Source organism: Liolophura sinensis, chromosome 12 (assembly GCF_032854445.1).
Source record: "Liolophura sinensis isolate JHLJ2023 chromosome 12, CUHK_Ljap_v2, whole genome shotgun sequence".
Taxonomy (NCBI): domain Eukaryota; kingdom Metazoa; phylum Mollusca; class Polyplacophora; order Chitonida; family Chitonidae; genus Liolophura; species Liolophura sinensis.
In genome coordinates this window covers 11,402,618-11,419,336 of record NC_088306.1, presented here as the reverse complement: position 1 = coordinate 11,419,336, position 16,719 = coordinate 11,402,618, and the positions used below count along the sequence as shown (strand labels likewise).

The 16,719-nt window shown below is 40.1% G+C and overlaps 1 protein-coding gene across 2 annotated transcripts; it reads left to right on the top strand.

Moving 5' to 3' along the window:
- The first annotated feature begins 43 nt into the window (after positions 1 to 43).
- On the top strand, positions 44 to 16,269 carry LOC135479240 (RCC1 and BTB domain-containing protein 1-like). 2 transcript variants are annotated; one of them, XM_064759044.1, is made up of 15 exons: positions 44 to 132; positions 1,475 to 1,659; positions 2,250 to 2,357; positions 2,715 to 2,881; positions 4,500 to 4,590; positions 5,517 to 5,584; positions 5,929 to 6,036; positions 6,587 to 6,726; positions 7,835 to 8,025; positions 8,566 to 8,621; positions 9,602 to 9,672; positions 12,570 to 12,623; positions 12,966 to 13,060; positions 14,726 to 14,797; positions 15,542 to 16,269. In XM_064759044.1, the coding sequence occupies exons 2-15, from the start codon at positions 1,485 to 1,487 to the stop codon at positions 15,619 to 15,621; spliced, it is 1,476 nt and encodes a 491-aa protein (XP_064615114.1). In that variant the 5' UTR covers positions 44 to 132; positions 1,475 to 1,484; the 3' UTR covers positions 15,622 to 16,269. The 2 variants fall into 2 exon arrangements, with proteins under 2 accessions (XP_064615114.1, XP_064615113.1); XM_064759043.1 differs by having other exon boundaries at positions 14,726 to 14,856.
- Positions 16,270 to 16,719: the final 450 nt, after the last annotated feature.

Genomic DNA, 16,719 nt, shown 5'->3' with positions numbered 1-16,719 from the left:
GCTTCTTGCTGTTGTTGTTTATATTGTGCAGACCGCAGGCGCTTGTGCGTTGACTCAGCTGTCTCATTGTGTCTTACTTGAATGACACTGGACGAGGGATGAAACTTGAATGACACTGGACGAGGGATGAAAGTAAGAACTTGTTCCTTTTTTCGACGTTGTCATCACCCAGGCTTTTGTACATTTCATTCCTGTTACTTTGGGGTGTGCAGTTGTTTTAATTTCAACAACAATGTACATGTACAACTAGGCTTACAACACTGTGCGACCTGTCTAATGCTTTGCAGGCGATCGGTACTGGTGATAATCAGATAATACATGAGTACATGTTAAGAGTAACCACCACTCTGGTTAGTAGAATTAGTCTCGCTTGGAATCAAAATAATTTGATTATGATATAATGTTTTAATAGACAAAAAATCATCATGCATCGGCGCAAAATTCTGAAATAAATTAAGACAAGCAATTTGTAAACTCGGCTTGAAAATCATTAAAAAAAATATGGCTCAAAAGCTGACTTCCTGGTTTATGAATGCTTTCATGCAGCATACTTAATGCTCTTAATTTTACAGAAAGCAAGACTGTACATCCACACTCCTGTAAAGAGACCTCTCCGGCCGTACGTGGGAAGGTCTGTCAGCAACCTGCGGATGGTTGTGGGTTTCCCCTGGGCTCTGCCCGGTTTCCCCCCACCATAATGCTGCCCGCCCTAGTAAAAGTGAAATATTCTTGAGTACGGCGTAAAACACCAATCAAATAAATAAGTAAATCCTGTAAAGAGAACTGTTGTACACTATGTACAATAACATATATGTAGTGCCCAGCTGAGGTCAGTTAAAATAACAGCTTGAACTATACCTTACATTTGGTAAATTAAGCACTGATTTGACCGAATGTCACAGCCAGTACCAGTAAGCTATCCTTAAACAGGAATCCAGCCATTTAAGCTTTTGAATTGAACAAGTCAAATCAGTGTCAGCCATGTTCTTCCACAAATTTGATCTTCCACAAAGTCTTGGTAATATACCTGCTGGCTGTTCTGAAATTTCTTCCAGCATAACTTTTTGTGATGAATTTGTTTTTTGTATTTTTTATGATCTTCAAATATAAGGGTAATATGGACCTTGAATTTTGTTGTAAGCAGTTTGTCTTTTGAACATCCACCAGGTACCTTGCCAAGAGGGAGAGTTCGAAATGTGTGATTTTTAATTGTCGACGTTAAAGTCTGTGACTAGCACAGGGCACTGTGTTGTCATACGTAGTGACCAGCTAGCTGAGGTAATTGTGGCCTGCCATTTCATTTGGCAGTGTAACATAATGTGAAGTAGGACAATAGTAAACAACGCATTAGATAAACCCGTATAAATAGCTCTCCAGAGCCTGTCCTATTTACAGGTAACCTTTTCTGAGTCAATACCATTACCAGACAGCCTGGAATAGACCCTGTACATTCTGTTGTGATTGTTTATAACAGATAGCTAACCATGTCGCTGGATTTTGTTGACAAATGGCCCATCTGTAGTGTCCTTGACCCAGAAACTTTGGCCACCATCAAGAAGATCTGCGTATTTGGGAGCTCTGGGAATGAGGCCATCTATATAACAAAGAACGATGACGTATATGCCATGGGGTCCAACTGTAGCAGCTGTTTAGGACTGGGTAAGATTTAAACCTTGTGGTGTGCTATGTGGCATTTTTTAGCGCTTGAAGTGGGGAAGCAATTCTAAACTTGTGGGCGTCAACTTTGTGCTATGCATGCCATAACTATGCACCTTAGTGAAGACAATGAGTGATGGACAATCCCACACTTAGGTTACGTAGAAATGTTATGATTCACTCACAATATTCCACTTTTATGAACCTGAACTTTCCCCAAATTTTTTTTCTCATAAATGATGTCACCTTATGGCACCATGACCTAGACGTCTTTCATAAAAAAGTTTCAAGAAATATGACTTGCAAAGTTTTGTGAAGGTGGGCCTCAATCTGTTTGTATGTACATGTACAAGGTATGTAAATATCAGTGTAATAAAGAATACAAATGCAGAAATGTCAGACTAGTCTAATTAATCCTCTACTGCATTTACCTCTACAGGTTTTATTCTGTTGTCAACTTTGACATACATGCAAAGATTACTCTGATGGTTCACACCAATAGAGGTCATGCTCGTCTTATCATTGTATTTGATTCATGTCAGCTTTTTATGACTTTTATTTTGTCATCAGTCTGATTACATATATGTGTTCAGGTGATGCACACAGCAGCTTTGAGCCACGTAAGATTGAACCCCTGTGTAAGAAGCAAATCAAGTCCCTGGCCTATGGCAGTGGACCCCATGTTGTGGCCTGCATTGCAAGTAGGTTTACACTTCATTATTTATCTTGGCAATGCTGTAACCCTCGTACGTCAATGCTTTTATTAGAATTTTTATAAACGTATTCACTCAGACATTGATCAGTCCTTTACTAATGATGTTTCCTGTTTGAATCTCCTGCTTCCTAGGTGTTTAATCAAGAGGGTACATGGATGGATGTGAGATATAAAGTAAAAGAGAAGTGGCCCAGTTTTTGCCAAAACAAATGTTATATTGTGCAAATAGCCAGGGGATGGTTAATAAGTAAATAACATGAGAGTCATTGACCACATTGTCACTAAAACCTTCATGAAGCGAGGGAAGGGTTATTCCATGACATCATTTTCTGTTCCCTGACAGATGGTGACATGTACAGCTGGGGTCACAATGGCTACTGTCAGCTGGGGAATGGGAATTCCAACCAGGGCATGGCCCCAAACCTCATCACCACTAACCTACAGTCTAAGAAGATTGTCCAGGTGGCTTGTGGTAGCCATCACTCGCTGGGGCTTACAGAGGAAGGGGAGGTAAGTGACCACACCCAAGGGCAGGTAACTGGCTGCACATCACTTTTTCTGTCAAATTATGGCTGCTTGTCCCATAGGGAACTAAGGGTTTTAGATTTTTTTTTCTGTTCTTATTTACTACAGTAGATTGAAGATTATCAGCTTTAATATTTTAATTCCTCTAAAGTTCACCCTTGTGTTGATGTTGCCATTTATATTCTGTTTGTATTTTGCTTGTATAATAAAAAAAAATTAAAAAAAAGCCATGTCATGATTTACAGACTGAGACGTTTATATATCCACAGACTAAAGTGATAATTTCACGCTGTTGGAAAATAAAAACTAGGTGAACAGATATGGAATGCTTAAAGCCTGCCACAAGTGTGCTAGTGGTAAACCAGTGGCATGCCACTATGACCCATATCAAAGAGTATGGTCAAGAGGGTTAGCATGCCAGTGGGGCACAATGACCCAGAAGCCTCTTACCAATTTGATGTGCTGTGAGTCCAGCTCATGCTGACTTCCTCTCCAGCCGTATGTGGGAAGGTCTTCCAGCAACCTTCGGATAGTCGTGGTGTTCCCCATGGCTCTGCCCTGTTTCCTCATAATGGTGGCCGCCGTCATATAAGTGAAATATTCTTGCGTACAGCGTAAAACACCAATCAAGTAAATAAATATGTTAAAGAGTAGTTAGTTTGCTTTTCAAGATGGTTATCTTATATAACTTTTTCTGACTGCTGTGAAGTAAAATACAACTTTCTGCAACAAAGAGGTCTGACACAGAGTGAACCATTATTACAGTCTACATTTATTAAATTGGAAGACCTTTTCATAAATGTTTATTTATTTTATTTGATTGGTGTTTTATGTCGTACTCAAGAATATTTCACTTATATGACGGTGGTCAGCATTACGGTGGGTGGAAACTGGGCAGAGCCCGGGGGAAACTGACGGCTGCTGACAGATCTTCCCACTTACGGCCGGAGAGGAAGCCAGCATGAGCTGGAATTGAACTCACAGCGACCGCATTGGTGAGAGACTCCTGGGTCATTACGCTGCGCTAGCACGCTAACCATCTGAGCCACGGAGGCCCCACCTTGTCATAAATAAATATGTGTATATGTCAACCAGTCAGAAGAGTCCTGGTAGCATGCTACTAGCTGAATTCAAACCCACCTTAAGTCGTTTCTAACAATTTGCACGCAATTCACGTCCATGCTCGGTTGCTGTGAGTTCAAGTCCAGCTCATGCTGGCTTTCTCTCTGGCCATACGTGGGAAGGTCTGTCAGCAACCTGCGGATGGTCATGGGTTTCCCCAGAGCTCTGCCCGGTTTCCACCCACTATAATGCTGGCCGCCGTTGTATAAGTGAAATATTCTTGAGTACAGCGTAAATTACCAATCAAATAAATAAATAAATAAATCACTTCCATGCTTAAGTGACAGGTTGTTAGGCTTGTGCTGCATGTGTTTTTATTTTTATCATCTATTACCAGAGTTTCTCTTGACTCACTCATGTTGACAGATCTGGTTAAAAGACATTCAGCTAATCATCATTCAGCTACAAAAAAGGGTTCATTTAAGCTGTTTTCTATTCACTGTATAGCCATTAAGTTAAATGTCTGTTCTGTTTGTTGAAGATCTTTGCTTGGGGACAGAATAACTGTGGTCAGATAGGATCAGGCACAACAACAAACCAGCCCACCCCCAGGAAAGTCACAGCCATTATAGGTGCGTATATGGGATAGCCTCTCCAATAATGAAACCTGTAGTTGCCTGGGGAGAAGAGAGTCCGCCTGATGTACATGTGTGGTGTGTAGCATTAGTTCAATCCTAGGTTAGAAGACGCTTCAAAACTACAGTATAATATCTTTCCTGATGTTCACTTTTTGGGGCAATGGCTTGCTTCAGGGTCTCTGGTTTCCTTCTCCCATACAACTGTAACAGTTGCATAGGTCCAAATTATTCGTCTTCATTTAATTACCCTAACGATGCCTGACATCATCTACCTTGATTTACTGAGCCATATTAACTCTTCAAAGCTCTGAACTTTCCTGCATAGACATACGTAAATGAGATTCCCCTTTAGTTATTGACGCTGACAGGAGTTTCAAACAACATGGGATGTGGCTGTAGTGAAAAGTTTGGGGTATATGGGATAAGTTTATTTGACACTAGACGTAGAAGAAGTAGTGCAAAGAACACACTCCCTGCTCATTGAAATGTTAAGGGTAACTGGGGGGAATGGTCATTTTGAGGCAAAAATAGGCTTGATAGAAATTAGTGGCGAAACACAGGCTACATTAATAGGCTGTTCTGGCGCTGTCACCGGTATTACCTGATAGCACAGTGACTTTTCACCTGTTCATTTCAATAAAAGCACATTGATGACCATTCATGGTGCCAGTTATTGCTGTTGTATAATGTTGTGTCAAGGAATGCATCAGATCCGAACGTACACGCATTTGCTTTCAAACAAGGAAATATACACTTATAAGGGACGATCAGTGATTGGCTGAAAATGCCCAGGCAGAAGTATGTGGGCCACAGTGCCACAATCTTCCTGACAGGAAGATGAAATTTTTGAGTAAGGCACCAGTCATATTAGTAAATAAATAATCTATATGTATGCATTCATCTTTTCTGTTATCCTCCAGGCACCCGGAAGGCCACATCAGTAGCTTGTGGACAGACCTCGTCCATGGCGTTAATGGATAATGGGGAGGTAAAAAGAGTTACAAAAGTTACAAAACATTGTCTTAGAAGATGTCCAAAATTTTGCAATGCTTTTTACTCATAACATTGTTATTTATGCAGTAAAATAATGGATTTACTTTTTGAAAAGATTGCAGAAAGTTTCCCATTGGGTTTATTTGTTAATGTACATGTACAACTGTCATATTACTGTATAAAGCACTTCATTGTCCTTCAGCTTTGAAATTCACACCTTTTAAACAAGCCTACCAACATATTTAACGTTCTGTACCCATTGCTATTGTATGATTTGAAGTGTTTAAAAAGGCTCTGTTCCAATAGCTATTTTGAACCTTGAACCCTTGTGTTGTTTAGGTGTATGGCTGGGGTTACAATGGTAACGGTCAGTTAGGACTTGGGAGCAATGTGAACCAACCTAACCCCTGTAAGGTACAGGCACTGTCAAATGTCATCGTTACTCAGGTGAGCTTAGCCGTTCTACTGATTGTCATGGGTTCATCATGTGTACAAGAGTCAAATTTTATTGTGAACAATACTCAGATTTTGGGCTTCCAATTGATTGGGTGATCAATCGGAAAAAGGGGGGTGTGGTACCCTATTTTTGAAGGCCGTATCTCATAAACTGTTGGGAGTAAGAAGCTTTTGTTTTTGTGTATGCTTGTCAGACGAGTAGGTACATGAAGCACCAAAAACATTTCAGGAAGTGAGAGATGGTCACCCAGGAGGCTGAGGGTGATTTCACATGGAATAACCCAAAAGCGGGAAGAAGTTATTATTTGAGAAAGTGGTTAATCTTACATGATGAGTGTATTTAGTGACATTTGTGATAATACATGTATCACGCGGAATGTTCAGAGGGTTAATGGTAAACACAAATAACCTTTATTTTCCTATCATTATAGAACAGGTATATCGTGATAATTAGTTAGACCTCTACGACCAAGTTAAGTATGAGTGCCACAGGTAAGGAACATGTAGATTAATACTCAGATTTCCTCACATTTTTCCTCAGATTGTCTGTGGATACGCCCACACCTTGGCTCTCACGGACGAGGGCTGGCTGTTTTCATGGGGAGCTAACTCTTATGGGCAGCTTGGCACAGGGAACAAAGCTAACCTTGTGTCTCCCAACAGGATAAACAGTGAAGAGAGGTAGGCGCCTGAAGATATCTGCGTGAAACTTCTGAAGAATTTTTTTGCAAATTAAATTTGTGATGACAGATTCGTTCTTACCCTATACATGTAGCTTGCCTCGGTGAGAAAAGACCGAATCATATTGAAAACAAATTGAGAAAAAAATGAAAAGTTTGAACTTGAAAAACAGGAGGAGACAACTCTCGTAGGACAATGCTATGTTGAGTTCTGGCCCTTGGATGGTTTAGCTGATGAACACACACCAAAAAGGACACTCCACAACATTGATGCTTATGTTGTAATTATAACTAGTTTGTATCAGGTGATTGGCAGATATTAATTCTGATTTAAGAGCTTTATTACCTGAAACTTACCAAAAGATCAGAGGGGCCTCGGTTGCTCAGTTGGTTTGCACGCTAACATAGTGTAATGACCTAGGATCCTCTCACCAATGCAGTCGTTTTGAGTTCAAGTCCAGCTCATGCTGGTTTCCTCTCTGGCCATACACAGGAAGGTCTGTCAGCAACCTGCGGATGGCCATGGGCTTCCCCCGTGCTCTGCCCGATTTCCACCCACCATAATGCTGGCCGCCGTCGTATAGGTGAAAATATTCTTGAGTACGGCGTAAAATATCGATCAAATAAATAAATCAGTCAAATGATCAGTAATGCTTGTATTAAATATGAAGATGTCATCTTCTAAATCTAGTAGCAACTAGACAATATTGATGATTGTCATTTCAAGTTTTAAAGCAGGAAGGAAAAAAATACCGAAAATGTGATCTCTCTCTTGTTACATGTACATGCGCAGCCCTTTGTTAGTATACTTGTACTAAATAGAGCAAGAGAGAAAACTCCACAGATGTGTCCTTCTCACTTCTTCTCATTGAGTGAGTGAGTGAGTGCTTGGGGTTTAACGTCGTACTCAGCAATTTTTCAGTCATATGACGACGATCTTCTCATTGACACCTGACCAATCTGTAACAGGTATCAATACAGTTGGGGCCTCTGGCCAAGTGGTAAGTGTGCTACTGCAGCACAGTGGATCAGGAACCTCACCAAAAGATGTCTGTTGATACATCATTTCAGAATTTTGATTTGAGTGTCTTGTTTCCCTGATGTTACAGGTTTGTGGAGATTGCGGCAAGCCATTACTCGCACATTTCTGCTGGCCTGACACAAACGGGAAAGGTTTTTATGTGGGGCCAGTGTCGTGGACAGTCCATTACCTCACCTATGCTATCTCGATTCTCAACGACAGACGACATTTTTGCGACATTCGCATGCCCTCAGGTCACTTGGAGGCTGTATTCTGTGGGTGAGTAGTGAACACTGTAGCATGAAAATACAGGTTACAATATGAACTCTGATGATGAAAGCATGTACCAGTCGCATACTCAGGAAATGGCTGGGCGTTGTAGAACAGGAAGTATAACTGAATTGTGTGATGCTTGAGAATGAGCGGTTACCTTATTTTATCCTATCCTCTCCGGCCGTAAGTGGGAAGGTCTGACAGCAAACTGCGGATGGTCGTGGGTTTCCCCAGGGCTCTGCCCGGTTTCCACCCACCGTAACGAGGCCGCCGTCGTATAAGTGAAATATTCTTGAGTACGGCGTAAAACACCAATCAAACAAATAAATAAATATTTTATCCTAAGATTACCATATTTTTCCTGTTTTAAATGCTTTCTATCGTGTGGGATTGCTTCAACAGCAAAAAAAGGTTGAATGAAAACCGGTTTGGGGACAGCAACCGGTTTGCCCCGACACTTCAAATAGCACTGGCTCTATTTGTATGATTTATGTTCATTTTATAGCTTTTATAATTATGTAAAATATCACTATTTTACAATTCCAGATGAAGTTCCTGGGCGAGATATCATAACTGACATTTCCAAGTCATTTGATGATGCAGTAAGTTATTGAGAGATTTCTTGCACTTTACGGTGATCTAGTCACACCTAAGACCTTGAAAAAAAGGAAATTGTAACTCCCTCGCTTGGCATTGAGCATGACAGGGATAGTGCAACGACTGGTTGACCCGTATCAGTATAATGGCTCGGGCAGGGTGGCTTACTTGCCTTCGGTAAGCTGTCTCAGTGAAGCAGCACTAGATAAAAGAGCGATGCAAATCCTTTCTGCAACAAGGAGGCACATAACATGCACTCTAAGTATTCTTTCGTCGTCATATGACTGAAAAATTGTTAAGAACGACGTTAAACCTGAAGCACTCACTCACTCACTCACTCATTCTTGCACTTTAATTAGCTATAATAATACATTTAGTTCAATTTACTTCAGCCAAATTGTTTTTTTTTAGTATATTTTTAGTTCATTTAATTTCTTCCTCCACCCACATTACCCACAAAACTATGACCGTGTCATATGATTGAAAAATTCTTCAAGTAAATAAATACTGAATTTTCATTGCCATTGAAAGCAACATGTTAAATGGATATGCCATTAGTTCAGCTGGCATGTGTTTAAAGAGAAAAATGAGGCAGTGATAGTTAAAACAGTAGATGTAATCCTTGTACGAAAAAATGGTAATTGAAAAAAAAAAAAACTTTATGTCCACAGCTATTAAGCTTTTAATATTAAAGGGATACAGAATTGATTGTGATTGGCTGATGTGAGAGATAGGCAAGTCCAGGCTATGCCTTGCCTAAGCTGAATTTTTAGATGTGGTACATTTCTTCAAGCTTGAACAAGGCTGCAAGATTTAACCCAGGAAACCCTGTCTCCACTGTCAGCCAATCAGTGTCGATTGTGTATCCCAACACAGACATGAGGTTGTAAAATTATGAAAGTCAGACTCATTGTCTGGACTCCCAATCTTGAATAAAAGTAATAACATGAAAGGTCATATTTTGTTATTGGGTTTTTGCTTTCAGTCTACCAGTGATGTAAAATTTGTGGCAGAAGGGAGAGAAATCTGTGTACACAAATCGATTCTGAAGATACGGTAAGTACAATTAGTACAACCGAGGAACAAAACCTACACTGCTGACTTCTGTATAGATACATTGTAATTGAATAATTGAAAATAACATTATATAAAGGAAAGAAAACTAACCTTCTGTTTTTGTTTTCGCAAAACAGACATATATAAACCCATCACTTAAAACTACAGTGTATCTAAAATAGAATTTATTACTGGATGCGGTTGTTCAAAACTGGTTCAAGACTTAACTTATAGCCAAGTTTACACATTTTGCACTTAGCTTAACAAAGTTGTGCAGCATTTTATGAAAAATATGAACTAAAACTGCTGTTCTTAGACTTTGTCTTTCGAGAGCTGCATTGGCTGCAAAGTTTGGCTAAAGAATTTCAATATAAAACATGACTTAATACCAGTATCAGCTAATACACTGTAGAATGAATGCTTGGGGTTTTAACGTCGTACTCAACAATTTTTCAGTGATATGACGACGAAGGAATCCTTAGGGTGCATGTATGTGTAATGTGCCTGCTATTTGCAGGACGGATTTCCACCGCTCTTTTATTTAGTGTTGCTTCAGAGACGACTTACCGAAGGCAAGTAAGCCGCCCTGCCCGAGCCATTATACTGATATGGGTCAACCAGTCGTTGCACTATCCCCTTGGCTGAACGCCAAGCGAGGAAGTTACAACTTCCTCTTTTAAAGTCTTAGATGTGACTCAATCAAGGATTGATCCTGGATCTACCGGTCCCGAAGCGGACGCTCCACCAACTGTGCTATCCGGGCTGGGCTAATACACTGTAGAAGAACTGGGTTCTGTCCTCTATATCTAGTAGCAATCAATATGAAATTGCTAGAACTTTAAGAAACTGTCGTGGTTTGTTAAGCAGTGATGTGAAAAGTCATTAACTCAGAATTGTATCACTTTAGCAATGTTTGCGGTGTTCAAACTTCACTGCACTATATTCTGTTATTATTTTGGAAAAAAAATACTTAAATGGCCACAGTCATCTATTTCTTTAGCGCTTAAATCAACTTTTGATCTGGAAGTTTGTTTTTTTACTGAGCCATGGGATGTTAGAGAAACTGGAATAATGATGTCGTGTAGCTCTTACACTAACCCCATATTTTCTGATTTTCCCTATCAAGTTGATAGGATACCATGGAATCGTTTCTGATTTTCCCTATGAATTTGATTGGATGACATAGCAGCGGTTCTGATTTTCCCTATGAATTTGATTGGATGACATGGCAGCGGCTCTAATTTTCCCTGTCAGTTTGATTGGAGGACATGAAAGTGGTTCTGATTTTCCCTATCAATTTGATTGGATGACATGGCAGCGGTTCTGACTTTCCCTGTCAATTTGATTGGATGACATGGCAGCGGTTCTGATTTTCCCTATCAATTTGATTGGATGACATGGCAGCGGCTCTAATTTTCCCTGTCAGTTTGATTGGAGGACATGGCATTGTTTCTGATTTTCCCTATCAATTTGATTGGATGACATGGCAGCGGTTCTGATTTTCCCTGTCAATTTGATTGGATGACATGGCATTGTTTCTGATTTTCCCTGTCAATTTGATTGGATGACATGGCAGCGGCTCTAATTTTCCCTGTCAGTTTGATTGGAGGACATGGCATTGTTTCTGATTTTCCCTATCAGTTTGATTGGATGACATGGCAGCGGTTCTGATTTTCCCTATCAATTTGATTGGATGACATGGCAGCGGTTCTGATTTTCCCTATCAATTTGATTGGATGACATGGCAGCGGTTCTGATTTTCCCTATGAATTTGATTGGATGACATGGCAGCGGTTCTGATTTTCCCTATGAATTTGATTGGATGACATGGCATTGTTTCTGATTTTCCCTGTCAATTTGATTGGATGACATGACAGCGGTTCTGATTTTCCCTATCAATTTGATTGGATGACATGGCATTGTTTCTGATTTTCCCTGTCAATTTGATTGGATGACATGGCAGCGGTTCTGATTTTCCCTATCAATTTGATTGGATGACATGGCAACGGTTCTGATTTTTCCTGTCAATTTGATTGGATGACATGGCATTGTTTCTGATTTTCCCTGTCAATTTGATTGGATGACATGGCAGCGGTTCTGATTTTCCCTGTCAATTTGATTGGATGACATGGCAGCGGTTCTGATTTTCCCTATGAATTTGATTGGATGACATGGCAACGGTTCTGATTTTTCCTGTCAATTTGATTGGATGACATGGCATTGTTTCTGATTTTCCCTGTCAAATTGATTGGATGACATGGCAACGGTTCTGATTTTCCCTATCAATTTGATTGGATGACATGGCATTGTTTCTGATTTTCCCTGTCAATTTGATTGGATGACATGAAAGTGGTTTTGATTTTCCCTATCAATTTGATTGGATGACATGAAAGCGGTTCTGATTTTCCCTGTCAGTTTGATTGGATGACATGGAATCGGTTCTGATTTTCCCTATCAATTTGATTGGATGACATGGCAGCGGTTCTGATTTTCCCTATCAATTTGATTGGATGACATGGCAGCGGTTCTGATTTTCCCTATCAATTTGATTGGATGACATGGCAGCAGTTTTGATTTTCCCTATCAATTTGATTGGATGACATGGCAGCAGTTCTGATTTTCCCTGTCAATTTGATTGGATGACATGGCAGCGGTTCTGATTTTCTTAGTGTGCCGTAATGTACTTACTTTGAACTGCGAGATGGAGGTGATGCAGCATGACGAAAGCATAAAGCTATGCTGTATATGGGATTTTTTTCCATTGTAATTGTAAACAATTCATCTAGTGTTGTCTTTTTCCCTAAGAACTGATTGATTTTTTTTTAATGCCTACTCTTTAATAATGTTGTGGTTTTCTACCTCTTTGACTGTATTGTGAATGATATTTGTGTTTTTAGGTGTGATCACTTCAGATCTATGTTCCAAGCCCATTGGGATGAAGACAAGAAAGAGTAGGTTGCTATAAATCCACTATGCACCCCCCTGAAAAAAAGAGATAATCTTCAAAGTTCAGTGAGAACGACTTTAGTAAGACGGTTAAAGATGTTTATAATTTACCAGTAAATAGATGATTTTCACATATTTTCTGACAACTTTAATCAGCAAATTACTCTAGGATTTCTCTTCTCTCTGGTTAAATGTTTGTATCAATTTTATTGACAGAAAAATCAGACTCAGGTGAAATTAGAATTTAGATGAATCTACATTTCCCTCTTTTATGAACTCTGCAAGAAATATATTTACTTTCGTCAAATTAGGAAAAGAAATTATTTTGGAATATTTTATTTTCACAGTGTAATAGAGGTGAACTATCCCTATACTGTGTACAAAGCCTTCCTCAGCTTCCTCTATACAGATATGGTGAATCTCTGTCCAGAAGAAGCTATAGGTAAGTCACCAATTCTCATTCTTCTCTGAGACCCCGTCAATGACCTAGTGGCTAGATCCTCCTCCTCGCAGAAGGGAGACCCGGCAAAAATTCCAGGGTAGGTTGTACCAAAGACTTTAAAAATGGTACTTGTTGCTGCATTGCTTCATTCAGCACTGAGAGGGGTTAGAGCAAGGAAACAGGACTTACCCAGGTGTAATTTGACTGGGTGGGGTGTCATGTCTGGTGTCTTTGGCATGATACTTCAGTGACAGTGGCACTTTGGTGGCATGGACTAGCCATGCCACAAGAAGACACAGAACATGTACACACACCTAATGTTTCCTGGGGCCAGCGTGGCTCAGTTGGTTAGCGCACTAGCACAGCGTAATGACCCAGGAGTCTCTCACCAATGCGGTCGCTGTTAGTTCAAGTCCAGCTCATGGTGTCTTCCTCTTCGGTCGTACATGGGAAGGTCTGCCAGCAAACTGCGGATGGTCGTGGGTTTTCCATGGGCTCAGCCCGGTTTCCACCCACTGTAATGCTCGCCTCCGTCATATAAGTGAAATATTCTTGAGTACGGCGTAAAACACCAATCAAATAAATAAATAAATGTTTCCTCGTCGCTGACGTAAAAATCCCAAGCATACATTTATACATACATTCTGTTCTGAGAAAATGCATGGATGAAAGTCACCTTGTGCTGTACTGATGACAGTTTCTCTGATACATCTACAGATTTGTTGGGGTTCATGATTAACATGTTTAAATTGTTGCATGGACTGTGAGACATCACTGGGAATTGAATGTCAGCAGACTTAATTTGTTGTCTTCTTTTTCCATGTCAACTGATGACATTTGACTTCTTTGTCTTCTACAAAAATGCTTGAGCCAGCAAATAGTTATTAATGTGACTTCATTTTATACCTTCTTCCACACCACAACTGTAGAGCGTCTGCTTTGGGAGTGGTAGATCCAGGATCAATCCTGGGTTGAGTCACACTTAAAACTTTAAAAGAGGAAGTTGTAATTTCCTTGCTTGGCATTCAGCATGAAGGGGATAGTGCAACAACTTGTTGACCTGTATCAGTATAATGGCTAGAGCAGGGCGGCTTACTTGCCCTTGGTAAGGCATCCCAGCAAAGCAGCACTAGATAAAAGAGTGGTGGAAATCCGTCCTGCAAAAAGGAGGCACATTACATGCACTCTAAGGATTCCTTCATCGAAAAATTGTTAAGTATGATGTAAAACCCCAAGCATTCACTCACTCCACACAACAACTGAAATTGCATGTAGCCAGTACTTACTATGATACCGTGCTAAGGGTGAAATAAGTACAGACTTCATTTTATACCTTCTTCCACACAACAACCGAAATAAGGACAGACTTCATTTTATACCTTCGTCCACACAACAACTGAAATAATGACAGACTTCATTTTATACCTTCGTCCACACAACAACTGAAATACAAGGACAGACTTCATTTCTTAGTATATTTTGCAGGACTGATGAAGTCAGTTAATGGTGAAACATTGCTGAATAATTAAGGAACTTCAACAGTCTTCAGTTTTTGTAGTCTTCTGTTGCAGGACTTGTTAAATTAGCCAATAGTTACTATGAGTTACTATGCTGAAGATACATGTACAAATGTGAAAAGTGTACATTTGATGTTTTCTTTTGCAGGACTGTTGGAGTTAGCCAATAGTTACTGTGAAACATCGCTGAAGAAGGAATGTGAGCAGATCATAAAGCAAGGTATCACTGTAGAGAACGCTGCCATGCTGTATGCAGCTGCCATTAAGTTTGATGCCAGGGTAAGAATTCAGATTTAACAAGAGGCATTCAGGCAAGCAAGTTGTAATAGCTACATGTATATGAAAGTGGTATCTTGTACTTTTTCACTTCCTCAGTGGATAGTCCAGGTGAAGGTTGGTTTGGTCAGTATGTATTGCCCTGTGTCTGATTATTGCGGTGTCACGTCTGGTATCATCAGCATGGCATTCCAGTGAGGCACCATTAGGGCACCATTGTGACTTAAGCAATCTCATGATGAAAGTGATGTTCTCCAATAGGGGAGTTTCGAACTGTTTTATCGCTAAAGGTAAAAAAGCATCCTACTGTATCATGTTTCCTGTAAAAAATGTTGCGGAATCACATTTACTATAACATAGGCATGTGAAAAAAGTTTCGCAAAAAGTTATTAAAAGTAGACAAATGATGGAGAAAATTAAGCAGCTGAATGTTTGTGAACTTGAAAAGTTTCTAAAGGAAAGAGGTGTCATTTGTGCCTCTGGAATGCAGTGAGACAAGGGATTGATAAGTTAATAAATTTAATAAATTATTGGTAATTTTGCAGCCATATCATGGCGAGAACAAGTTTAAAACAGGAGGCAGTCAGGAGCTGCTGCTTCACATCTGTAATGAATTCAAAAGCATCCAATGACACTTGTCTTATTTAGTATGACTAAGGGTGGCTACTTTTCTGTTGTATTTTGGCAGGAGCTGGAGGAGTTCTGTTTCAGGTTCGCTCTGAATCACCTGACAGCCGTCACACAGACAGAAGCTTTTTCGCAGCTTGATGAGAGTATACTGAAGGGCTTCATCATGAAGGCTGCACAAGCTGGGGCATTCAAGTACTGAACGAGGGGACCATGGATAGGGCACTCAGGTACTGTGGATAGGGCACTCAAGTACTGAACGAGGGTGCTATGGATAGGGCACTCAGGTACTGTGGATAGGGCAATCAAGTACTGAACAAGGGTGCTATGGATAGGGCACTCAAGTACTGAATGGTGGTGCATGGATAGGGCACTCAGGTACTGTGGATAGGGCACTCAAGTACTGAATGGTGCTGCATGGATACTGCACTCAAGTACTGAATGGTGGTGCCATGGATAGGGCACTCAAGTACTGAACAATGGTTCCATTAATAGGGCACTCAAGTACTAAATGGTGCTGTGAATAGGGCACTCAATTACTAAACTGTTGTTTCGTGGATAGGGCACTCAAGTACTAAACTAGGGTTTTATAGATAAGGCACTCAAGTAATAAATTCTGTTGCAAACTGTAGTCAATGGTAAAAGGTTTCACTTCTGCAGTACTTGACATGGACAGGGCACTAAATGTACTATTATAGGCTGTAGTCATTGAAATGTTCTTCATTGCTAAACTGTGGTGTCATGGACATCGCACTTTAACAGGACCATGATAAACCGTTGTCATGGAATAAACATAAACTACGAACTACACTCTTATATGCATGTTATACTAGCTGTAGTATTAATTCACCAATAATTTCATGGATTTTTTCACCATTCTTCTGTATCAAGTTAGTATATAATCACGTTGAAATATGTGTGTGTGTGATTTACAGCGAAACTTTGTGCGATTTTTCACCAGTTAGTCGCTCTTCTGTAGTGCAGTTTGTTCAGCAGGGTGAAAAATTCCAGGTGATTTTATTGTACTGTCATGATTGTATTTAATGTGAACTGTAGTCGTGGGTGGAAAGTTCATGCTGTGATTGTACCGTCATGAACAGAGCACTTGTGTACGACTTACATGTATATGTAATATAAGTTGCACTCATGAACAGAAAGTCCATGCCCAAATTGTACTGCCATGTACAGTACACTCAAGTAACACATGTAATAAAAAATGTAGTCATGAACAGAAAGTCC

Excerpts from the sequence above, each read along its gene's own strand:
- LOC135479240 (XM_064759043.1), top strand. The coding sequence starts at position 1,485 with ATGTCGCTGGATTTTGTTGACAAATGGCCCATCTGTAGTGTCCTTGAC. Across the intron at positions 2,358-2,714 it reads TGTTGTGGCCTGCATTGCAA|ATGGTGACATGTACAGCTGG; the intron begins GTAGGTTTACAC and ends GTTCCCTGACAG. Across the intron at positions 13,061-14,725 it reads CTGTCCAGAAGAAGCTATAG|GACTGTTGGAGTTAGCCAAT; the intron begins GTAAGTCACCAA and ends TTTCTTTTGCAG.